This window comes from Gymnogyps californianus, chromosome 7, assembly GCF_018139145.2.
Source record: "Gymnogyps californianus isolate 813 chromosome 7, ASM1813914v2, whole genome shotgun sequence".
NCBI classification, from domain to species: domain Eukaryota; kingdom Metazoa; phylum Chordata; class Aves; order Accipitriformes; family Cathartidae; genus Gymnogyps; species Gymnogyps californianus.
In genome coordinates this window covers 18190764-18216689 of record NC_059477.1, presented here as the reverse complement: position 1 = coordinate 18216689, position 25926 = coordinate 18190764, and the positions used below count along the sequence as shown (strand labels likewise).

The 25926-nt window shown below is 37.9% G+C and overlaps 1 protein-coding gene across 1 annotated transcript in view; it reads right to left on the bottom strand.

Annotated features, from left to right (window-relative positions):
* The window catches only part of TTN (titin), a 244573-nt gene that overhangs the window by 48369 nt on the left and 170278 nt on the right, over window positions 1-25926 (bottom strand). Inside the window, exons 225-270 of the mRNA XM_050900483.1 lie at window positions 25579-25881; window positions 24806-25105; window positions 24421-24717; window positions 24037-24321; window positions 23652-23945; window positions 22966-23265; window positions 22551-22859; window positions 22269-22459; window positions 21361-21790; window positions 20551-20859; window positions 19993-20141; window positions 19875-19907; window positions 19646-19775; window positions 19246-19545; window positions 18841-19158; window positions 18454-18750; window positions 18047-18346; window positions 17034-17348; window positions 16788-16936; window positions 15778-15928; window positions 15408-15689; window positions 15015-15317; window positions 14624-14926; window positions 14224-14505; window positions 13464-13763; window positions 13076-13378; window positions 12649-12957; window positions 12283-12564; window positions 11754-12053; window positions 11313-11606; window positions 8256-11222; window positions 7832-8152; window positions 7434-7718; window positions 6927-7226; window positions 6313-6615; window positions 4936-5211; window positions 4521-4820; window positions 4128-4430; window positions 3587-3886; window positions 3176-3463; window positions 2787-3083; window positions 2395-2697; window positions 1997-2302; window positions 909-1196; window positions 512-802; window positions 130-417 (exon numbers count right to left, since the gene is read on the bottom strand). Of these exons, the coding sequence (XP_050756440.1) occupies window positions 130-417; window positions 512-802; window positions 909-1196; window positions 1997-2302; window positions 2395-2697; window positions 2787-3083; window positions 3176-3463; window positions 3587-3886; window positions 4128-4430; window positions 4521-4820; window positions 4936-5211; window positions 6313-6615; window positions 6927-7226; window positions 7434-7718; window positions 7832-8152; window positions 8256-11222; window positions 11313-11606; window positions 11754-12053; window positions 12283-12564; window positions 12649-12957; window positions 13076-13378; window positions 13464-13763; window positions 14224-14505; window positions 14624-14926; window positions 15015-15317; window positions 15408-15689; window positions 15778-15928; window positions 16788-16936; window positions 17034-17348; window positions 18047-18346; window positions 18454-18750; window positions 18841-19158; window positions 19246-19545; window positions 19646-19775; window positions 19875-19907; window positions 19993-20141; window positions 20551-20859; window positions 21361-21790; window positions 22269-22459; window positions 22551-22859; window positions 22966-23265; window positions 23652-23945; window positions 24037-24321; window positions 24421-24717; window positions 24806-25105; window positions 25579-25881 (15534 nt within the window). The remainder of the gene's footprint in view (window positions 1-129; window positions 418-511; window positions 803-908; window positions 1197-1996; window positions 2303-2394; window positions 2698-2786; window positions 3084-3175; window positions 3464-3586; window positions 3887-4127; window positions 4431-4520; window positions 4821-4935; window positions 5212-6312; window positions 6616-6926; window positions 7227-7433; window positions 7719-7831; window positions 8153-8255; window positions 11223-11312; window positions 11607-11753; window positions 12054-12282; window positions 12565-12648; window positions 12958-13075; window positions 13379-13463; window positions 13764-14223; window positions 14506-14623; window positions 14927-15014; window positions 15318-15407; window positions 15690-15777; window positions 15929-16787; window positions 16937-17033; window positions 17349-18046; window positions 18347-18453; window positions 18751-18840; window positions 19159-19245; window positions 19546-19645; window positions 19776-19874; window positions 19908-19992; window positions 20142-20550; window positions 20860-21360; window positions 21791-22268; window positions 22460-22550; window positions 22860-22965; window positions 23266-23651; window positions 23946-24036; window positions 24322-24420; window positions 24718-24805; window positions 25106-25578; window positions 25882-25926) is intronic.

Sequence of the window (25926 nt, the reverse complement as noted above, 5' to 3'; positions counted from 1 at the left end):
GTGATAAAATTAAGATGCTGTTTTAAAGGCATCTGATTTGTATGTATGCATAGTAATGATAGTAAGCATAAAATAAATGTAATTTGCGTAACTGAAGCACTGAATTAATGATCTTAAGTTGCTTCTTACCGACATCATCTCTTGCCACAACTGTGAGCTCTGTTGGAGTTCCATATCCAGCATCATTTTGGGCTCTCACTCTGAAAGTGTATTCTTGTCCTTCTTTTAGGTCTCTCATTGAAAAATGGAGGTTCTTTGCCCGCATGACTTCTTGCCATTTATCTTCATCAACCAGGACCTCGACAACATATGCAAAAATACGGCTTCCACCATCACTGATAGGTTTTTTCCATACTAAATTGCATGATGATTTTGTTACAGCTGAAGCTTTTAGATCCACAACTGGCCCAGGTGTTTCTAGAAGGAAGAAAAGCATAGTAAGTGTCCATTCAAGCTAAAAATAAAAATGATTTGAATACCAAAATAGGTGAAATGGATTCATTTTTCTTACCAGAAGCTTTAACAGCATCACGAGTTTCACAGGGGTCACCAATACCGTACTCATTTTCAGCAAAAACCCTGAAGAAGTAAGATTTGCCTTCTTCTAAGTTAGTTATCCTGCAGCTTGTCTTTGGACATTCTGTTGTTACTGTGGACCATGACTTTCTTTCTGCATCACGTTTTTCAACGACATAATTTGTGATTGGACTGCCACCATCTACTAGCGGAGGTTCCCATGTAATGAAGGCAGAATCCTTAGATGCTTCCTTTACAATCAGGTTAATTGGAGGGCCTGGAGTATCTAGACAAACACAACAACCCCACATTTGATTTAGTAAACAAAATACAAAAAAAATCAGTTAAAAAGTTAACAAATATATTATAATGGGGGAAACCCTGACACTTACCAAGTACTTTTACAACAATGGTGTATGCCTTTTTGCCACAGATGTTCTCCAGACTGAGAACGTATTTTCCAGCATCATATTTGTTTACATTTTCACAACGCAGGAAGGTATCAAAATCAGTTGACTTGATGTCTAATCCTTGTCTATCTCTTAGGTTGGCACCCACTTTAGACCATGTAATCTTTGGAGGTGGTCGTCCTCTTACTGGCACATAAAGTCTCATTGTGACTCCAGCACGCAATACAAGGACTTTCCTTAGTTCTGCATCAAGTTCTCCTTCAGGAGGAACTGTGTGTTTAACAAAAACCATGCAATTAAAACATCATCTTTAAGACTATTACTAAAGTTACTGTGACAAAAAGTCCCTCTTTACTGACATTTCACTAGATTAACCAATTTGTTCTCATGTTTGTGATGATGTTAGTGAGTTAGTGTCCTGACTCCCATTTCAAGATCTTTTGCAAACTTGGCATTTTTTGGCACTGATTTCACTTCCTTTTTTTCTGCCTTTTCCACCATTTACATTACTTATCATATGAAGAAGTCTCCTAGTTCCTCTAGAATTCAAGGAGTTTCAAAGCCTCCTGGACTGTACTGCTTATCTTGAACCAAGACAGTTCTGTGAAGCAATGCTTTTGTACATAGCGCAAAATGCATACAGAAGCCAGCATGGCTCTTAAGGAATAAATGTCATACAATTAAACAGTGTGCCACACAGATGCTTAGAATAGTAATCTTGGCTTCAAATTATTTAGAAGACATGAAGAAGACTGAAAGTTTTAAGAATAGAAGAGAGATCTGAAAAGTCTAATTTTAGAATTAGAGAAAGAAAAAATTCTTGAAGACCCAAAATAGGAGGCAGAAGAGTATCTAGCATACAAATGAAAAAAACAGACACCAGTCAGATTCTACTCAGTTCCTAACTGCCCTATTCTCTTCCAAATTAGCCACTTTTAGCCTACATTTTTTCAGAAATGACACATTCCGAATTAATCTGCTTCTGTGATCTGTGACAAACCCTGTCTTTGGAACTCATCCCATGAATTAAAGCAAAAGTCAACAAGGTAATTTGTTTTCAGTGAACATACTTAAAATGTCTTTGGCAGTGTGTTTATCAGGAACATCACTTGGATCACTGTATCCAATCTTATTGACAGCATAAACACGGAACTGGTACTCTGTATCTTCTATCAGCCCTGTTACCACAAATCGTGTAGCCTGTAAGTTCTTGGGTAGATTGCATCTGACCCAGTTGTCTGTGTCAGCTCTTTTTGCTTCCACTAGATAACCAATAATAGGGCTTCCTCCATCATATGCTGGTTTGCTCCATGACAGGCTTATCGAATTACGAGTAGTATCAACCACTTTCGGGAAAGCAGGTGGGCCAGGAGGATCTGAGAATTAAAATAACATAAAGTTATCTACCAAATGTTGTACAAAAGTATTTTGAAATAACTATGGAGAATATCTGAGACTTTTAGCTTACATTGAGGATCACGAGCATATACTGCTTTAGATGGTGCGCTAGGCTTGCCAGGTCCGGCCTTATTCAACGCTATCACCCGGAACTCATATTCTGTTCCTTCTTGGAGTCCAGTAGCCTTAACAGTTCTTTCAATGACAGGCTTTCTGTTTACCTTGGTCCAGTTAAGAGCCTTAGTTTCACGCTTCTCAAGTATATAACCAGTTATTGGGGATCCACCATCACTAGCTGGTGGCTTCCAGCTAACAGTCATAAAGTCTTTCGTTACATTGCTAATTATCGGTGGGTCACAAGGTCCAGGTACATCTGTCAAGATTTATTTGAAAGTTATGTTCACATTTATAAGTGTACACAAAAAAACAGTGACCGATGAAGCTACCCCACAAAGCACTTACCATATGGATTCTTAGCAACTGCTGGTTCAGTCAAGATAGGATCTCCAACACCATATTTGTTTTCAGCGCATATGCGGAACTGGTACTCATGTCCTTCTATTAGTTTCTCCACTGTGCAGCTTGTAATGGGTATATTGGCACTGACTTGGGCCCAGTTTGGTCTGCTTGTTTCACGCTTGTCTACAATATAGTTAGTAATTTCTGAACCTCCATCTTCCAGAGGAGGCTCCCAAGAAAGCATTGCACGATCTGCATACATATGTTTGATTTTAACAGAGGCTGGTGGACCAGGCTTATCTAGAAGAATTAACATCACATTGTTATAGCTCTATCTCTTGCTATATCATTTAACTATAAATGTATTTATTAACAGACAGTCTTTAGCTTACCAAGTACTTTAAGCTTAATGGTTGCTGATTTTGATCCACTTGCATTTTCAGCAGTAATAGTATAGTCTCCTGTTTGCTTCCTGTTAACGCTGAACAACTCAACTGTAGCAAGATTTCTCTTAGTGGTGATCTTAACACCTTCAGATGGCTTTAAAACTTCTCCTTCTTTCTTCCAGGTGATTGTTGGCATCGGCTTGCCATATACCTTTGCCTCCAGACGCACATTTGTTCCAGCTTTTACTGTAAGCTGTGATTGCATAGACAGATCCAACTCTATTCTGGGGGGAACTGAAAAGAAAGAGCCCAAGGATTAATCAATCTAGTAAGATATAAACATCTCATTCTTCATGAGTGTTAGTTCAATGTGCACAGACTCTTATCAGAGTTCTCAAATGCTTTTATATTTCTTACCATTTTCTGGATGAATGGTCACTGGATCAGAAGGTTCTGAAGGTCGGCTAATGTTAACTGCTGTCTTGGCAATTGCTCTAAATTGATATTGAGCATTTTCTTCTAAATCAGTAGCAGTGTACTCTTCTAGGGGTATTTGATGTGGAGTTGTATTGCACCGAACCCACTTTTCACCAGGTAATTTGCAAGCTTCAACAAAGTAGCCAATAAGTTTGCTACCACCATCATGCTTTGGTCTTGTCCATACCAGTGATACAGTACTCTTAGTAACATCAATAACTTCAGGTTTTCCAGGGGGATCTAAGGTGAATAAGATCATGTTATAGTCTGTTTTGTCAAAAAAGCTAACATATTAAAAAATGGCTTTAATAGCGCTGGATCCTTTTTACAACATACCCACACAGTGCACTCACAGTGCACGCACAGTAAACATGAAAATATAAACATAAGGGCAAACTGAAGGTCATAAAGAGTTGCAGATATATTGAAAATGACCATAAAAATAGTAGTCTGTTGCAAATTATTGGTATGTTTGGCTTACCAACTGGTGCTCTTGCTGTGACAAACTCAGTTGGTTTACTAGGTTTACTTGCTCCAGCTCTGTTCAATGCATAAATTCTGAAAGTGTACTCAAGACCTTCGATGAGCCCCACACAAGGGTATTCTGTGGAGCGCACAGCTGTGTCATTAGCTTTCACCCACAGTAAACTGTTCCTTTCTTTGCGCTCAATGAGATAACCAGTGATTGGACTGCCTCCATCACTATCAGGTTTATCCCAGGCAACAAAAATGCAGTCCTTATTGACCTTGGTAATACGTGCATTCTTTGGTTCACTAGGAACATCTAGAAAGAAATACAAAGATGGATATCAATCACATGCTTTCTTACTAGGAGGACTAAAAAGAGAAATGCTGCTATCAAAAACTGACATACCAAACGGGAACCTTGCAATCATCTTGCCAGAAGTAAGCGGCTCAGAAATCCCAAAACGATTTTCAGCACGAACGCGGAACATATACTCTTCTCCAGGAATCAGTTTTCCAATTCTGCAGCTTGTCTTCGTGACAGAAGCTAAAGCTGTTACCCAGTCTCCTCGGCTTACATCACATTTCTCAACTACATAGTTTGTAATGTTACTGCCACCATCTTCAAGAGGTATATGCCATGCAAGAGTGCAAGCATCAGCATCTATTTCAGAAATATCAAACGGAGGCTGTGGTGGACCTGGTTTATCTGCACAAAAAAAGTATATTAAGAAAAAAAGGATGAAAGAAAATGGCAACCACTGGAATATACTAAAATTAGTTTTGTATAAAGCTGGGTTTAAAAATAATCAAATGGAACATACCCATGACTATCACTCTGATTTTCTGACTGTCAGTACCAGAGCTATTTTCTGCAGTAAGAGTGTAAAAATCAGAATCTTTTCTAGTCACATCCTTAATAATAAGAACAGAAGACTTTTCTGCTTTATACACAGCAAGGCGACTGGATGTAACTACATCTTGATCTCCTTTCAACCATTTACAGACTGGCTGAGGCTTCCCATATACATGAGCTTCAATTCTCAGTTTCTTTCCAGCTTTAATGTGAATATGATCAGGCATCAGAATCTTAGGTGGGACTGAAAAAAAATCACACACAGACATATAAATTCAACTTCTGTGACATATTAATTTACTTTTTCTTATGTTTTCATGTGAAAGTTCTCTGCTTCTCTCTCAAGTGAAATCACCGGTAGGAATGACTTGATAATTTTTAATTTAGGTTCCACTTATGAACAACCAGAGATTCTGCAGTGGGCAATATCTAGTCCAGTCTTACATTTACATTCTTGTACAGTTTATAAGAGAATATTTGTGAGTTTGGATTGCCTTCTCACATGTTTATGTAGAGACTTGTGCATTATGAATGTATGACACATAATTCCCCTTTATATCTGGAACTTGTTGCTGCTCACTTATTACTGACTTTCTACAAGACAGACATGAAGGAGGAGAAAAGAAAGACTGAAGTTCTCGCTGAACTAAACCCATTTCCACAGTCAATCTTTTTATACTCCTGAATTATTCTTCAAGTAGAGCCCCTTCTCCTACTTCTTCTTTTGCACAAAATCTTTCCAATTTCTTTCAAAAGAAAGCTGGCAGTATGTTTGGTGTACTTTTCTTCCTGCCATTGGCTAGTTTTCATTCTCTTTTGCTCCTGTACCTCTCTCTTCCTCTTTCCATGTCACAAATGAAGAAGGTTCTTCTCATCTGCCCCTTACCCCTATGTCTTCCTGTGCTTCAGGGACCCTACCACCTTAATTAGGCCAACCTGTCCTCCCTGCCTTTCGCTATACAGTCTCAGCCACTCTACAATATAAACAACTTCTTTTCTCTTATCTTAAAACAGCTCCCACTTTTGGCTCCATTTATCTCTCAAACTACCACTCTGAAACTTTTTCATTTTAAGTTCATTGAAGGTATGTATTATTTCTCCTTAGTTCCTATCTTCTGGTTCCAACTGAAACGATATCTGCAAAATTCTTTAATAATTCTGAATTAGTGGTCAACTCTCATCCTTTCTGACCTGTCAAAATATTCAATACAGTTAGCCATAATCCTCCAGATGACTTCATAAAACATATGTCTTTCTTGGACTCACTCAAAGAACTAGAATTCTTGCTAATTTCATTATTAAAGCAGAATATTGCAACATAGGTAGTATTTAAATTGTTACTTACTGAGTTGTTCTTTAATTTCAAATACTCCTTCAGTTTCTCTTGGCAAACTTACTCCTACAGCATTTCTAGCTGCCACTCTAAACTTGTACTTCTTTCCCTCTTTCAGACCAGCTACAACAATGGAGAGATCTTTAACAACTGAATATTCTGTCCAGCGATCGGCTGGTTGGTCATCTTCTTTGTAGCTAACAATGTACCCATCAACTTTAGAGCCTCCATCACGCAGTGGTGGCAGCCAGCCTAAAGTAGCACTATTCTTCGTAATTTCAGTAACTTCAAGTTTTCTTGGTGGATCAGGTTCACCTTTCAGGGGAAAAAAAAAAGAAACACATTAAACAATGAATTTCCAATATTTTCTGACTATTGAATACTTGTTGAATTATTGGATGCTATCCATGCTAACTCAACAAGGACAATATGGAAAAGAGCAAAATTCTTAATAATTGCAAAGGTACTATATTCATAGATTGTATTATTTGAAAGAAACTGACACACAAATATTTATCATTGAATAGTTAGTAGCATTGTCCAGTTTAGAAACGCCAACTTTCAAAAAATGCAAAATCTTACTAAAATTAGAGAAAAAACATAAAATGTGCAAAAGGCATACTTACTTAGGGGATCTGTTGCTAGAACTGGTTTTGGTATGTCACTTGGAACACCTGATCCATATTCATTTACTGCTGCTACTCTAAAGAAATACTCATTTCCAGGTACAAGGTTAGCTATTTGGAAACTAGTTTTCTTTAGTTCTGCAGTGACTGTTCCCCAGGTCTTCCTGTCAGCCTCACGTTTCTGCAGGATGTAATGCGTCACTGGGCTACCACCATCATTCTCTGGAGGTGCCCATGAAAGATGGCATGACATCTTGGTGACATCTGAAACCTTGAAGTCCGACACAGGTCCAGGAGTATCTATACAGAAATTTCAATTTATGTTAGTCTTTTCTTCTTTAATAAGTTAAAATTAAAGGGGGCTAACAGCTTCCTGTACAGGGGGAGTTAGTGTTAGCTGATACAGTTTTGCTCAAAAATTGTAGCACTTAGGGGTCATAAAAATTCCCACAATGAACATTCAATATAGTTAAAAAATTGTCTACAGGTATTTCTCTCATTACTTACCCAGGACTCTGACGTTCACAAATACAGCCTTTTCTCCAGCTATATTAACAAGTGTCAATGAATATTTGCCTGAGTCATCACGTGTTGAATTGGGAATGACACAGAAGGCCATAGTGTCAACCAGATCAACTTGTCCTTTTCTGATAACATTATCAACACCCATTCTCCTCCAGGTGACTTTTGGTGCTGGGCGACCCCTAACAATGGCAAAAAGTCTAATAGGGCATCCTGCCCTGACTGTGACTAACTTTCTCATGCTTGCATCCAACTCAATCTCAGGAGGTTCTGAAAGACAAAATTAAAGAAATAAAATGCAAAGTTTAGCACATGAAATAAAATAAAACCAGAGCAAATAAAGATTATATGTAAATATTCATAAAGAGGATGGAAAAACTCACCAAGTATTTCTTTGGGAGACACAGCTTCTTTCAGTTCAGCTGGTCGGCCAAGGCCAACCTGGTTTTGGGCAGAAACTCTGAACTCATATAATTGGTTCTCATCCAGGCTGGTGGCTGTAAATTCTGTATGAATAACTTGGGCAGCAACATTGCATCGTTTCCATCCTGCTTCAGGATCAGCACCCTCAATTTTCGGTCTAATTTCCACAACATATCCAATAATTGGAGCACCACCATCATACACTGGTTTTCCCCAGCCAAGGGTTATGGAACTCTTTGTGCTATCAACCACTCTCAAGTTTGTGGGAGGACCAGGTGGTTCTGAAAGACAATAAAAATTGCGCATAAGAACACAGTTGTGCAATTTAGCAATCTGTTATGTTAACATTAAAACAAAATACAGTAGAATACAGTGGTATGATACCTATTGGGTCTTTTGCTACCACAGGTCTTGATGGCAAGCTTGGTTCTCCAAGTCCGACTTCATTTTCAGCACTAACGCGGAACTGATATTCATGACCAGGGATGAGATTAGTAACCTTCTTGCGTCTCTCTGGGATTGCAGTCTTAGTAACAGGAACCCATCTTAGTGATCGTTTCTCTTTCTTCTCTAAAATGTATCCTGTAATTGACTTGCCACCATCATATTCTGGTGGATTCCAAACCACAGTCATCTCTTCTTTGCTAACTCTTGTGACATCTGGAGGATCAGGGCGTCCAGGTCTATCATATTTTGTTTTTGCAATAATTGGGTGTGTTTCTGTTGGTGGTCCAGTGCCCATTTTATTCTCTGCACGAACTCTGAATATATATTCATTACCTTCAATGAGGCGTGTCACATTTGCATAGTTTGCTAGGACAGAGGAAGAGTATGTAGACCAAACCATACGCTTGCTTTCACATTTTTCCAGGATGTAGTTCTGTATTTCACAACCACCATCATCTTCTGGAGGGTCCCAGGTAACAGTACATCTATCACTTGAAATGTCAGTGACTTTCAAGTTTCTTACAGGACCTGGTTTATCCAAGACAATAACAGTAGCATATGCTACGAAACTACCAGCTGTGTTAGTTGCAGTGATCACATATTTCCCACCATCACTACGCCTTGATTTTGTGAGAACAAACTTAGATGTGTCAGAAGTTGTTTCAATACTGACTCTTGGAGATCTGGTTAGATCTGTGGCATCTTTGTCTTTTGTCCATACAACTTCAGGCTGTGGTTTTCCTCTGACTCCAGCCTCAATTCTAATTGTGTCACCTGCTTTCACAGTTAGCACCCCACTTAACTTCAAGTCTAGCACTGGTTTCTGCAGATCTTCCTTCACAACAACTTCAGCTGTTCTCACCCAGTCACTTTCACCTGCCTCATTCTTGGTTTGAACTCGGAATTGGTAAATCTTATTTTCAACACATTTATCTACCATGTAGTGTGTTTCCTTAATGCTGCCTTTATGAACCCTTTCCCATTCATCTGAATCTTTCAGTTTTCTCTCAACATGATAACTTAAATTGGGACTTCCACCATCATAATCTGGCCTTCTCCATTTCAGATATACAAATGTCTTTCCTTTCTCTGCAATGTGAAGATTTTCTGGCGGTCCAGGCTTGTCAATAGGATTGATAGCAAGGATGGGAGTCTTGGTCTCAATGCAAGGACCTGGACCTATTTTGTTTTCTGCACAAACTCTGAAGAAGTATTCACGGTTCTCTATAAGATTTGCCTTTACTAACCGTTTAGTAATATCAGAGGAGACAATTGACCATCCCCTCTGGCTTGGTTGACGGTACTCTACTATGTAATTTGTAATTTCAGAGCCACCATTATCCACTGGACTCTCCCAAGCGATCATACAAGAATCTTTTGTGACATAGCTTATTTTCAGGTTCTGACATGGTCCAGGTCTGTCAAGTACATTAACAACAGCAAAAGCTTGAGCATGTCCACAGCTGTTCTTAGCTGCTATTATATATTTGCCATGATCAGATCTTTTGGCTTCTTTCACTTGCAGTTCAACATTAGGTAGATCATGGAGTATTTCAACACGCTTTTCTTGGACTAGTACTTTGCCATCTTTAGACCATGTTATGTCAGGATCTGGCCTGCCTTTTACTTTACCAGTAATACGGATTGTTTGGCCTACTCGGACAGTAATTAAGTCTCGACAGGTCACATCTAGGCTTACTTCTGGAGGAGAAAGAATATCCTTTGCAAGTACAGTTTCTGCCAGTTCTCTTGGTTCTCCCTCTCCCACAATGTTGACAGCTTTTATTCGGAATTTATATTCATTTCCTTCTATTAGCCCAGGTACTCTGAAAGCACACTGTCTAATGAGTTCATCCTTATTAATCCTATTCCACTGCGTAGTTCCAGTTTTCTGACATTCCACAACGTATCCCAGAATCGGGCTGCCACCATCTTTGAGGGGCTTTGTCCACACAAGATCAGCCGTTTCTTTGGTTTTGTCTTTTAATTTTGGATTTATAGGTGGTCCAGGAGGAGTGATAGGACGTGACGCTTTTATTGGATCAGAGCTTGGCGATGGTTTGCTTAAGCCAACCATGTTTTCTGCAAAAACTCTGAATTCATATGTGTTGCCTTCAAAAAGACCAGTGACTCTGTATTTCATATCAAGTATTGGTGACTTATTGACACGCACCCATTTACCAGATGCTTCCCGACGTTCAAGTATATAACCAGTTATTGGAGTTCCACCATCAGATTTTGGTAGGGTCCAAGACACTGTTGCAGCACTTTCTGTAATATCATAAACAGTGGGTTTACCAGGTGGGGATGGTGGATCAAACATATGTTTAGCGACTGTTGGTTCTGAATCAAGGGGTGCGCCAATGCCTATCTTATTTTCTGCCCGAACACGGAAAATATATTCACAGCCTTTCTGCAGTCGTGGAATCTTAATTTTTGTGTGACTTGTTCCAGAGCTAACCACTCCCCAAGTTTCTTTCTTTGATTGACGCTTCTCAACAATATAATTTATTATAGGACTCCCACCATCATCTTTAGGAGGGCGCCAAGAAATAACCATATGTTCTGGTGTTACTTCAAGAATATTAATAGGACCAGTTGGTGGGCCAGGAACATCCAAAACTGTAAGATGTAGAGCAACAGTTTTGCTGCCAGCTGCATTAGATACTGTGAGTAGATATTCTCCTGTATCTTTTCTTATACAGTCTTTGATGGTAAGTACAGTTGAATAATTGTCAGTCTCAATCTTGTGTCTGCCGTCTGGTTTAATTTCAATGCCATCAGTAACCCATTTTGCAGTGGGAACTGGCACACCTCTCATAATCGCAGGAAGTCTCACTGTGGTGCCAGCTTTGACAACAAGACCTTCAATTAACTTCACATCTAGTTCCACAGATGGAGGTACTGAAATTAGAGAAAAATAGAAATTACTTTTTCAAGGGAAATGCTTAAAGAGAAAGAATCAGTGAAACAACATGAAAAACTAAACACTACCTAGTTTTTCTTGACACTCTATTGGTATAGTTGTATCTGGAAGGCTAAGACCAACAATATTCTGAGCTTTCACACGGAATTTGTATATTTTTCCTTTTTGTAGGCCTGTAACAACACAGTCTAGCATAGGGACTGTCTGGAACTTTGTCCACTCATCTGCACCATCTTCCTGATATTCCACCAAATATCCAGTTATCTCAGCACCACCATCACGATCTGGTCGATTCCAAACAAGGGAAACTTCAGTCTTGTCAACATCTACATGATGCAGATTCTTTGGTGGCCCTGGAGGATCTTTTAAAATAATAATAAAAAAAGGTTACTGGCATGGCCAATCTATGGTAGCAGTGTACCATGTTCACATTAGTACCAACAAGATAATCTCAAAAATTATCAAGAACAACATGAACAAAACAAATCATATAACTGAAAAACACTTACGCAGTGGATCTATTGCTTTAATAGGCTTGAGTGTTTCCACATATGGACCTCTACCAAACTGATTCTCAGCTGCAACTCGAAAGAGATACTGAGTGCCTTCTATCAGATATTTAGCCATGTGACTGCGTTTCTTGGAAGATGATGAGACGGCTACCCACTGTGCAGAAGCTACATCTTTCCTTTCCACCACATAGTTGGTAATGACAGAGCCACCATCATCTTCTGGTTCCATCCAAGTGAGATAGCAAGAATCACTTCTAACTTCACTGATTTGCAGATTTCTGGGTGGACCAGGCTTATCTAATATTGACAAAAATTGAATCTGTTATTTATTTGATAACCGAAGCATTTTTTACAAAACTTAGTAAATTTCAAGAGAAATGAATATATTTCTTGTTAATTTTAGTCCTTTTTCTACTGTGTATTTCTTTTAACTCGGTTTATTGATATTTTCCAGACATTCCTTTATTTCTTAATCTCTAATTATAGACTAAAAACATGCAGCATAAAAGGAACATCAAAAGATTACCTAAGACCACAACTTTTACTGAAACAGTCTTTGAACCAGCTGGATTTTCAACTGTCAGCGAGTAAATTCCACCATCTTCATGGACAGTGTTACGAATTTCAAGCTTACTGCCAACTCCTGTAACCTCAATATCAGCTTTGGGTGAGACCTCATGATCTTCTTTCTTCCAAGAAACTTTTGGGAATGGAACACCTTTAATAACAGCACTAAGTCTCAGGGTATCTCCAGCTTTTACGTGCTGTTCTCGGGCCATATTAGCATCAAGTATCAGCTCAGGAGGTTCTGAAATCAAAATGGTATGTTTTTAGAAAATGAGGAAAAAAAATGCCTTCTTAGGTAAAACTTATCTGATTTTATTAAACTCACCAAGTCTGTCCTTTACTTCTACTGGATCAGGAACATAGGCTGGTTCAGATTCACCTGCTGCATTCACTGCCTTGACTCTGAACTTATAGGTCAAACCCTCAGTAAGGCCAGTGACTTTGTATTTTGTTTCAGGACAAGAATCTGCTGTAAGATTGGCCTTTTTCCATTCTTCATCTCCAACTTTCTGATACTCAACAAGGTAGCCAATTATCTTTCCATTACCATCATGGCGTGGTGGTTGCCAAGATAAATCAACTGAATTTTTAGTTTTATCTACTGCTTCCGGATTAACAGGTGGACTTGGTTTTGCTGTTAAAAAAGCAAAAAAAGAAAGAAATGGGAATAAAAGGAAACTATTAAAATGATTTTCTAACTGAAATGAAAAGTGCATTAAAATTTCAATGAGAAATGAAATTTAATACTTTACCAATCGGATCTCTAGCAAAAATTGGCTTTGATGGTGGACTAGGATCACCAACGCCAATTTCATTTTCTGCTGAAACACGGAATTCATATTGACAGCCTTCAAGGAGGTCAGGTACTTTGAACTGAGTACTGGGGAAAATCGGGTCTTTGGTAACTCTGACCCATCTTGTAGCCATTGTTTCCTTCTTTTCTACAATATAGTTTGTTATTGGCTTGCCTCCATCATATGGTTTGTTCCAAACCACTACTGCAGAGTCTTTGGTAACATCCTTAATGATTGGTTGTTCAGGTGCATCAGGAACACCTGGGGAAAAAAAAAAGAGTTTATAACCACTACAAACAGAGTAAAGATTAAAGTATCAAAATAAGATTGCAAATGAATAACATACGGAAACGGTCCCTGGCTTTCATCTCATCAGAGACGAGAGGATCACTTATGCCATAAAGATTTTCAGCATAAATTCGAACTTGATATTCTCTTCCTTCAAGCAGCTTAGGAATTTTGCATGTTGTCTTAACTGTGGCAGATGTAACTGGCATCCACACATCTCTGTGTGCATCCTTCTTCTCAATAATGTAATTTGTAATTTCACTGCCTCCATCATCTAATGGAGGTTTCCAGGAAACAACCATATGATCTTTATGAACTTCATCAAATATAACTGGGCCTACTGGAGGTGATGGGCGATCTGTTTAAGAAAAAATAAAGCATGCCCATGCTTTTATATGCACTTCACATAATGACATAGACTAAACAGTGTCAATACAGTAAATATATTATGAAATTAGAAAACTGACATCACAGTTTTAATAAGGAATCAAGACCTCAAGACTATTCCTCTTTAATACATGTTTGACTTACTGGACTTAATTCCTTAATGCTTATAAGGTATTTGGTGATTGACATTTTCTACAGTGTTGACATTCTCTAAATGCATGTAGAGACATTAAATTATTCATGCTGAATAAACTAAGCCAGAGTTAACTATGTACTCAAAATTTATAAATAGTATTTCAGTATAAATGAGAATGCAGTAAATCAAATTATTGTAATAAAGAACACATTTTAATATTTACATTTTATATAATTCAATGAATTATAGTCACTACTAAAAATCGCAGACAATACTGTTGTTCAGTAAAACCTACCAACAACATTAACTTGACAAAATCCTTTTCTTGATCCTGTGCTGTTCTCTACAGTAACACAATATTTGCCTGAGTCTTCACGGACAGATTTTAGTACCCCCAAGCAAAGAGTTGTAGGAGTTGTCTTGATCTTTGTACGATCATCTTCTTTCACAACAATATCATCTTTTAGCCAAGTAACCTTTGGTGCAGGCTTGCCTGAGTAACGTCCAGTCAGGCTGAAAGCTTCACCAACCCGAACAATAAGCTTGTCTCTAAAGTCAAGGTCAAGTGATGGAGGAGCTGAAAGACGATATTAAAAACCACAATGCCCACAAATGTCAACAATATTAATAAGAAAAAGTAAGAAATCAGTAAATGTAATCACAGTTTTCAAAAGAAATACGAAAAAAATACATACCAATTTCATCTTTGCATGTGATTGGTTTTGTGCAAAATGATGGCTTGCCTTGCCCCACAATATTGCAAGCACTCACACGATACTCATAGGTGTCACCCTCTTTCAAGCCTTCTACAGTGTATTTCCTATCAAGCATTTTCTCCTTTGTAACTTTGTGGAATTTCTCTTTTCCAATGAGACGGCTCTCTAGAACGTACATAGTGATATCTGAGCCTCCATTATATTTTGGAGGGTTCCAAGTTAATGTAACAGAGTTCTTGGTAACTGCTTTTACTTCCAGGTCTTCTGGACGGTCAGGAACAGCTGTGAATAAACAAAAAAAATATGGTAAATGCATTTTTCTGCATATTCATCTCATATGACAGTAATCCAAACCTGAAAATATACTTACTTATTGGATCTCTAATGACAATCTCTTTTGTTGTCTCTGTGAATGGACCCATGCCAATTATATTCTCAGCTGCAATTCGGAAAAAGTAGGCTTTCCCTTCAGTGAGTCCCTGAACAGTAGCATTCTGTCTTGTTACTGTGCAGGTTACTGGAGTCCAAGCTCTATGGTCAGATTCACGTTTTTCAATTATATAGTTGGTAATAGGAGAACCACCATCATCTTCTGGAGCAAACCATGTCAATTTACAGGAGTCACTGGTTAGGTTCTCAGTAAGGAATGGCATTCCAACTGGGCCTGGCACATCTGAAGGCAAAGAAGAAATGAAGTATTTAAGTATACATGCTGAATGTTATGAAATTTTACTTGTTCACAAGGACTGAAGTTGCTATTTACCTAGCACATCAACGATAATAGTCTTCTTCCGCTCACCACCGGCATTTTTAGCAAGAAGAGTGTATATACCCTGATGGCTCCTTCTGCAATTCTTGATGACCAAAGAAGAACTAATAGCTGTTTCTTCAATTCTAGCTTCTTCTGGTAAAGCGTGGTCATCCCTGCTCCAAGTCACTGTTGGAGCTGGTTTTCCTGAGACATATGCTATGATCCGAATTACTCCTCCAGCATGAACAACAATTCTGTCCCTGACACTTGCATCCAAATTAATATCAGGAGCCACTGTGGGAGGTGAACAAAAAAATTCAATGATTTTTTTTTCTCTCTTTGACTTAGAGGTACTAAAAATGTAAATGTAAATGATAAATACCAATTCTGTCCTTCATTTCAATAATGTCTGTAACTTCTCCAGGCTCTCCAATGCCAGCAGCATTCACTGCTCTAACTCGAAATTTGTAAAAACATCCTTCTTTTAATCCTGCCACAACGAACTTGGTTCCTCTAATTTCTTTATCTTTTACCTGGAAAAAAATATTATAACATCAGCTAACATCAAGGTATCATCAATTTCTTTGTGAAGTTTGAAACAAATTTTAAATCAGATGTTGTTTCAGATTTACAAGCACAAGAGAGTCTTAAGCATACACGGATATAGCTCACATAGAATTTTTCAGAATCTGTGTAAAGAAATACAGGACATGGACATACAAGCTATTCTGAAGATTCACCTTTTTGATAATTGTAACAGACAAGGATGTTACAGCAATTACAATAGTCTGTGATCTCAGAAGAATTACATGTATTATTGGACAAATAAACCCATATAAGGGAGAGTGGCAAAAAAAAGGAGTTCTTTGTTCTTTTTAAAACACAATATGAAGCCTGTTTACCTAGAAACAGTGCAGGAAATTTAGGTATTACTTAAAATGCACCCAAATGTTTATGGAGATACAAAACATAGCCAAGGTATGCATCAATTAAATTTTCAGTAATGCATTATTGAAAAAAAATTTTCAATACTTACTTATTTACTGTTTTTTTACTTCAATACATACTTCTGTGCCAGTTCTAACTTGGTCTTGTCTTCTGTTCTTTTATGACAAATTACCTACATATTTTCTCACATCTTTAAACAGAAATTTAAAAATTCTAAGTTTACGAAACTGCAAAGTTAACTTGATGTTGTGGAGGGGCAATTACTGACTTTTACATTTGGTCTTATATTCTAAACATCTGAAGATAATTATGGTGCAAAAATATGAACTTTTAGAAAATAACATGTGTAGTGAAAATTTGTAAAAAATATTTTTTCTGGAGCAATTTCTTTTGACAGACACACAGAGAGAAGAAATACAGATTCTGTAATAGTTTTCCACCTACCCGTTCCCATTCTTCCTTTCCTTCCTCTTTATACTCAACAATGTAGCCAGTGATCCTAGAACCACCATCCTTGAGCGGTGGAGTCCACTCCAAGTCTACAGAAGACTTTGTCCAATCAGTAACTTTTGGAATAGGAGGGCCTGGTGGGGCTGAAAAATATCATCATACCATTACAGCATAACAATATATTCTATGTTCTTATCTGAATATTTTCAAATTCATAAAATAGGAATCTAAAATATTTACCAATAGGATCTCTAGCAATTGCTGGATCAGATGGCATGCTTGGTGGACCAACACCAGCTGCGTTGATAGCTGAAACACGGAACTGATATTCAGAGCCTTCAATAAGACCTGTAACTTTGTATGAAACCCCCAGTGTCATAGGTTTGATAGGATCACGGTTAACCCTGGTCCATCTCTTTCCGGTAGTCTCTTTGCGCTCCAACCAGTAACCAGTAATAGGAGAGCCACCATCATGTTCTGGTTCTTCCCAGTTTACAGTCATTGAGTCACGTGTTATACTGCTAACTGTTGGCTTGTCACAAGGTCCAGGAACAGCTGGGGGGAAAAATTCACACGTAGCTTGTAAAAAAAAAAGCTAAAGGAAGATGGACATAGCTAGAGTGCAAAACAGAGCTATGCACTCACATGGTCACAGCTGCATTAGGTAGTTACCTATCTGGATGAGACTCCTTCCCTCAGTGACCTTCCCATCCCTATTCAGGTACATATACTTCTGTGAAACGTAAAATATCTTTCCTTCAAATAACAGTTGTCAAAAATGAGTTTTTCTTGTCTTCCTGGATCAGTACCTCATTTCAGTGCCCAGCCTAACCTTGGATGTTTTAAGAACGATTTTCTCTTGCCAGCCTAACATTCCTTCTACATCTGAGCTACTCTATCTAATTTCTTTTTCAAAACTGAAGGCAGGAAATTGACTCTTCCTGATCTGTGAGGTCAATAATGTCTCAAATACAAGAGAATGACCTGAATCTTTTCACATAAACCCTTATTCGTATATTTAAACCTCAAAAAAGCTTGAGGTTGTATTGTAATATATAATAAGGAGGGAGAAAAGTATTTTTAAGTACTACCCATGCTTTTAAGAGCTAACTACTAATGCTAAAACTCTTCAAGCTATTCTAGAAAATTTACTTATGTGAAGAGAGCAGAGTAGTAGTGGTATTTAACAGATGCCGTACACATATCAGTGAATGAAAACAACTGACATAATCTAAAAGCATATTCCTACTTACTGAAAAGGTTTCGTGCTGTTTCTGGTTCACTATCCAAAGGTTCTCCAATTCCATATTTGTTTTGTGCCATAATGCGGAACACATACTCATGGCCTTCCATCAACTTGGGAACAGTGAATAAACATTCCTTAGGCTCATTAGTAACAGGTACCCATGTCCTCCTATTCGCTTCTTTTTTCTCTATAACATAGTTTGTAATCTTAGAACCACCATCATCTAATGGAGGAAGCCATGATATTGTCATTTTATCAGCCAAAATGGATTCAAATTTAATAGGTCCCACTGGAGGTCCAGGACGACCTAAAAGATACATTTTTATAAAGAAGAATTAATTCAAATGCTATTAAAATAAAGTATCACATGAATGCTATCAATTTATGCAATGCATAAGAGGTCTTGATATCTACCCAGAACATTTAGTCTCATCTCCTTTGAAGCAGTTCCCAGATTATTTACAGCTGTTATAGTATATAAGCCTGTATCACTTCTGCGAGACTGTTGAATCAATAAAGTGCAAGTATCTTCACCAACGATCTTGTTGACATGTTGATCATACAGCACTGGTGTTTTGTCATCTGGCTTCTTTGGAGAAGCTTTTAGCCATGTTAATGTGGGGAAGGGTACACCCTTTATCTTGGCCACAATGTTAACATCTGTTCCTTCTCCAACTTCCATAAATTCTTTGAGTTCAATAGATGGTGGGCCTATAATGAAATATTGAAAAAATTAACATACAAAAATACTTCATAATTTTAAAATGGAATTTGTATTTACTGGTATCAGTTAGTACTTACATGTCTGGTCTTTGACAACAAGTGGGCCAACAGTGGCTGAAGGCCTACTAGGACCTGCTATATTTACAGCTTTGACTCTGAATTCGTATTCTCCACCTTCTACAAGATCCTCAACAGTAAACTTTGTTTCTTCCACGTCACGTCTGTTGCATTGCTTCCAAGTCTCTTTCACTTCTCCAGTACGATCCCAGCGGAGACATTCAACATTATAATGTGTAACAGGAGCTCCACCATCATTCTTTGGCGGTTTCCATGTCAAGCTCACTGTGTTCTTGGTTACAAGGCCAATCTTTAGTTTAATAGGTGGATCAGGAGGATCTTCACAAACAAAACAGAAATGTGAATAAATCCACTGTACAGTACCATCTGGTTTTAAAGAATTTGTTTGACTTTGATTTCACTTACGGATTGGATCCCTGGCTGTGGTCCGTTGGATGGTTTCTGCAGGAGGGCCAACACCAAAACGGTTTTCTGCACGTACCCGGAAGAAATACTCTTGGCCAGATATGAGATCAGATACAACAAAGGAAGTACTTCCACAGTTTGCATTGACTTTAGTCCAGGCCTTCCCATCAATAGTTCTTTTCTCTATAACATAGCCTCTGATTCTATCTCCACCATCATCGTCTGGCATCTTCCATGAAAGTTTACAACTACCTCTTGTGATATCACTTACTTTTAGGTCTTTTGGTGGACCTGGTACATCTGTTAAGGTAAAAGCACAGCAGAAACAATTTTACATAAGTATGTAGAAAAATAAGACTAAAACCTAGTATTTGAATACTGCAACATGTGCAAGCCATACCAAGAACATTGACTCTGACAGGCACGGTTTTTTGTCCTGCTTTGTTCTTTGCTGTAATACTGTATCGTCCAGAATGACTTCTGTTGCACTCAGGGATGATAATCACTGAACGTGTATCAGTTGCTTCCACCTGTGTATTATAGCAAGAAAGAGAAATCATAGATCAACTTGAAATATTTATGTTTGAAAAATGCAACAATACTAAAGTTACAAACATTGTTTGCTTTACCTGAGCTTCTTCGGGTACAGTATGACCTCCCTCCTGTAAACAAAAGGAAATAATGTAAATATAAAAGGTGATAGGCTTAAATGTCTAGAAACACATGTAGAAAAAGGCTTTTACTAACCTTTGCTGTTGTCTTTGCTTTTCCTTCAAACTCCCAAAATGTTTTTGGAACTGGACGACCCTTGACAACAGCTGGGATTTTAATTGTTGTGCCAGCACGACAAGAGAGGAAATCCTGTGCTCCAATATCAAGGAAGATTTCTGGTTCCTCTGCAAAAATATTTTAATATCTAAATTTTAAGAGCTACTGAAAGTAAATTTCTGTCAGCACTGAGCTAAAACCCCACAGAAACATGCAGAATGCATATTTATGTGAGAGAGATGGGGTGTGCAAAAAGGAAGCTGAGAAGTATACGAATAGAAAAATTTGTTGTCATTTCTTCATAAAATACACATTATTTCCTTAGTATGACTGTAGGTGCTCATCAGTTTTCTAATGGATCCTGCCCTGGAAATGGTCATCATGACACTTTCAAAAATGTGTATCAATCTTTTGTTACATTTTTGCATAATTGTTTGTTTTGTTTTGTCTTTGGCTTGCTTGGCATCCTGCTTGAACATTCACAGCAGTAGGTGGCATTTAGATATAAATACTTAAATTAATTCCCAGAACACTTACCTAGAATATCTTGGACAGGTATTTCTGATGTTGCAGGACTTGGTTCTGATTCTCCAGCAGCATTTACAGCTTTCACCCTAAATCGATATTTTCTGAGCTCTTTCAAGTTGGGAATAACACATTCACAAGTAGGAAAGAGTTTGTCTCCTTCATTCACCTTCTTCCAGTCAGTACTACCTTCATCTTGCATTTCAACAATATATCCTTTTATAGGACTGCCACCATCCTTTTGTGGAGGCTTCCATGCAAGAGCTACTGATGATTTGGTTTTGTCTTTGACCTCTGGGCAAGATGGTGGACCAGGCACAACTTGTAAAACAAGAGCAAGTAAAAATTACCTGAGAGTTAGTGTCTGTCTATATTTCTCTGAATAGTTTCTAGAAGAATGCAAGTACTTTCATTTTCTTCTGTCACACATAGAGTGTCTAATCCTAGAACATGCATACTAATTATATATATTACATATATTATTAAGGGATACTTAAGGTACAAGGCATAAAGATTGAACTCTTTAACAATAAAGAAAAACAATAATATAAAAATCTGATTCTGAACTCAAGTTTATTTGGCAATGTTTGCATTGGTGTAATCAAAGTTTAAAGTTCATAAAAGAGGTAAAAAATTAAAACTATTTTTAAAAAGGTGAAAAATAGCAAATCAGGAAACTAATTTGTGTCAATATATTCTTTTTGGTTTAATGAAAACAAAGCATTGGATTATTTGCACTAAATTCAGTATAAATAATAGTACCACATTTTGGTTCTGGCGTGATATAGTCCTTAAAAATAGTCATACAAATTGTATACTTACATATGGGATCTGCTGCTAAGGCAGGATCTGATGGTTCACTGGGAGGGCCAATGCCAGCAAGATTTTCAGCCATTACTCTAAACTGGTATTCAACACCTTCAGCCAAACGAAGCACATTGTACTGTAGACCTTTTACTGATGGTTTTGTTACTGGAGCCCTGTTAACACGTGACCAGTAGACACCTCCCACCTCTCTCTTCTCCAACCAATAGCCAGTTATTGGGCTGCCACCATCAGTCAAAGGAGGCTCCCAAGTCACCAGCATTGATGATCTGGTGCGATCTAAAATTTTTGGCTTTCCAGGAGGTCCAGGAAGGCCATAGGGATCCTTAGTAACAACTTTTTCTGAGAGGCATTCGTCACTTATTCCATATTTGTTTACAGCCCGGACTCTAAATTGATATTTTTCATTTGTTGCAAGATTCCATACCTGAAAAATAAGATTTAAATCAATACTTTGTTACTTTCAGAATAAACTTATTTGAAGTTATGCAGCGGTTTTAGCTTTAAATTCTATCTTGGATTATCATTGACATACCTATGTTTATGTACTACACAGCTGTAGGTAATGCCCTAGGGATATTCTTATTTCATGTGCATAGGACCAAACATAAATAAAAATGTCATCATGTTGCAGTTGGTAAAGCTATGACTAATGCTGGGAAATGGAAAGGAAGATGTCTTCTAAACACAGCTGAGATTAAGTAGCAAAAGAGAACAATTTCTTTTGTTTTGTCACATGAGGAAAACACACATACATAGATGGGCAACATTCATCCAGTAATTCTGGAGTCTAAATGGAGCACAAGCACTGGTGTCTATGCAAGTAACAGTTTTCATTAGAAGTGTACTACTGTTATTTTTTTTATGCATACTAAAGTATGTAATAAAGATATTTCATAAATTACCCCAAATCTTCTCTCAACAGCACTTTTGGAGACTTCTTCCCACTCAGATTTCTTCCTACTAGCATCACGTTTCTCAATAATGTAATGGGTAATTTCACTACCACCATTATCAAGAGGCGCATCCCATGTTAAATAGCATGATTCTGCTTTAATATCAGAAACAGCAAGATTTCTTGGTGGAGAAGGACGATCTGTATGAAACCAATAGAGCATAGGATTACACTAAGAAACAAGCAAAAGTATTTTATTAGCTGTCATCTTATTAAAATGTCACATCCTTACCATACACTTCAACATGCACATTGCGAAATGCAGTGCCAAGACGATTGGAAGCTCTCACAGTGTAAGTGCCTTTATCATCTCTCACTGCTGCAGGCAGGATAAGTTCAGTTTTTGCCTCACTTCTTGATACTTCTTCCTTGGTTATCTTAAGTGCACTGGATGTTTGGTCAATTAAAACTTCATTCTTGTCCCATTCAATCTTTGGCATTGGCAGACCTGTCACATCAGCAGGAATATTAACTGGTTCTCCTGCCTTCACTTTGATAGTATCTCCTCTCACAGCCAAGCGTAATGTAACAGTTGGAGGTACTGAAAACAAGAAAAAAAATGACAGAGTGAAGATGGAGATGAAACAGAGAAATTGCCTTGCAGTGTTCTGGAGATATTTGTATGGATTTCTTTAAAGCAGATATACCTTCATCATCTTGTATAACTACATTGAGGGGCAATGATGGTTCACTTTCCCCAATAGCATTGACAGCTTTGACACGGAATTCATACATATGAAGTTCATCAAGGTTTTCAACAAGAAGAGACGTTGTTGGACAGAGCCTTGCATTAACTCTTTCATAGTCTTTTGAATCATGTCTCCTCTTCTCAACAATATATCCTAAGACAGGACTGCCACCATCACTACGTGGAGGCTTCCAATCAAGCGTAATGGTTGACTTCGTCCTCTCCGTGTACATGAACCTCTCAGGTGCTGTTGGAGGACCTATTAACACAGATAAATCATAATGAAAAAAACATTAAAAAATTAGAGAATTTTTAATCATATGAATACAGGAGCTCTGGCTTTTTAAAGCCATAGCTTTTGTATGCAAAGTATCTGAGTATGGTTATGGATAGCATAAAGTGGATAAAAAGGTAACAAATAGTGTCTCAGTAGACATCAGTATTTTGTTACATAAAGAACCATACTAGTTTTACAGAACTGATTCAGAGATCTGACTGAAGTAATTAATCTAAGGCAGATGCCTTATCCAGGTACTAGAAAAATAAATACACTTTCTGTATAGAAAGCAATCCACACAACAAGAATGATTTATTAACCTATAATTAAAAATTGTTTAAAAAGCCCCATAAAATTAGTCATCTTACCTAATGGATCAACTGCAAGAATGGGTCCTATTTCAACAGGTGGACCAGCTCCAAACTTGTTCTTGGCACTCACACGGAATTTATATTCCTGCCCTTCAACTAGACCTGTAATATCACATTTAGATCTCTCTGTGTCTATAGCTAGTCTCCATGTATGCATTTTGGCATCCTTCCGTTCAACAATGAAGCCTATGATGTCACTGCCACCATCATCTTCAGGATCAGACCAGTTAAGCAAACACATCTTTCTGTTTGTGACCACTGGCTTTAGGTCACGGACTGGCCCGGGAACATCTGAAAACCAAAATCAAACAAGTAGAATAAAGCCCAAAGATTATCTCACCAAAAGAAATGCTCAGCTGATTTCAGAAAATGTTTTTCTTACCAAATACTTCTACTCTGGTTCCTGCGGATTTGGAACCACTGCTATTGGTAGCAGTAATTACGTATCTTCCATGGTCTTTTCTCAATGCATTCTTAATGGTTAATTCAGATTTTGTGCCAACATTTTCAATAACGACTCGATCTTTGTCTAATTCACCCTCCTCCACAGTCCATGCAATGGTGGGAGTAGGACGTCCTGTCACAGTAGCAGGAATTTTAATAGTTTGCCCAGCCATGATCTGAATGCCTGCTTTGACAGAAACATCCAGCTCAACAGTGGGAGGCTCTGCAGAAGAGAGAGAAACAGTTCGTCAGTTCAAGGGAGAGATTCAAAAACACCTTTTAAGCAGCTGGACATTTCTTGAAAATAATACAATTGCAATACCTTTAGGTTCTGCAACTGTTGTGGGTTCGGTTTCACCAGGTGGTCCTTCACCAGCTGCATTAAGTGCAGTAACACGGAGTTTATAGTCTGCACCTTCTCTGACTTCTTTAACAGTATACTGTCGAACCTTAACAGGTTTCTCTGTGCAACGTGACCACTCTTTTACTCCCACCAGTTGTTTGTATACATGGTAACCAGTGATATCTCCACCACCATTATACGCAGGAGGTTCCCATTCTAATTCAATGGAAGTTGAGCTTGTATCAGCAACCCTTGGAATTGGTGGACCAGGTGGCACTATAAATAAATAGGCGTAAATCAGAGTTAAAGGCTATGAATCCTATTCTTTCATCCGTCTGTTATTAGCTTCTGCTAAGCTACTTACTTATTGGGTCCTGTGCAGTTTTTGGATCTGATGGTGGACTAAATTTACCCGGGCCAGCTGCATTTTCAGCACATACTCTAAAGATGTAGGTTAATCCTTCCAACAGTCCTTCAACTTTTATTTCCAGAGCATTCACAAGGTTCCTGTTGACCCGAGCCCAATGAGTACTATTAATTTCACGTTTTTCAATCCAATATCCTATGATCGGGCTGCCATTGTCTTTTGGTTCATTCCATTTAACCAACATACTGTTGCTGGTAACATCTTGCACATCAGGCTTATTAGGTGGATCTGGTGGAGCTGAAAAAAAGAATTGTAATTTTGTCATCGTTGCTGTCTTCTTCAGAGCGTACTCAAAGCTAAGAGAGAACTAAGATATGAGAAATGACTAATTTTAAGTCATTCATAATTCTTCTACTCTTTTTCTTAGAAACTTTGATTCCTAACTGCAATCAGTAATCAAACTTGCAGTGGTTCTCTCTTTCGGTAAGAATATTATTCTATTGAACACAGAGAATGTCACTATTCAGATGTTAAGTATTTTAAGTGTAAAGTTTTATGACAGTGATTGTCATTCTTATTTCTTTACTATTGAAATTAGAATGTTTTCAATATTTCCCTTTATTTGAATGGTTTAAAATGTGCAATAAATAATAATTACATTACTCAAGTTTCTTCTGGGAAACATTCACATAGATGAAGCTGCGTGTTCTAAGTCTGTGTAGTTTTACACTGGTTTTCTGAAAAAGTTGTATTCCAAAATTAAAACTTACAGAAAGGATCTTTCGCTGTCACTGGTTTTGAAACACATGGTGGCCCTGATCCAACTCTATTTTCAGCAAATACACGGAAGAGATATTCTTTTCCTTCAATCAGTTTTGTTACATGGAATTTACAATGCCTGAGTGTTGAACTGACAGTGACCCAGCCCATTTCAGCTTTTGTATTGTCTTTCTTTTCCAGTACATAGTTTAGGATTTCACTTCCACCATCATCAAGGGGAGGCTCCCACTTGCAAATGACAGAATTTCTCCTCACATCTTCAAATACAAAGTTGACTGGAGGCCCAGGTGTATCTGTTAGTAAAGCAAGAAATGATGAGTACTCATCTTGTGCACTTC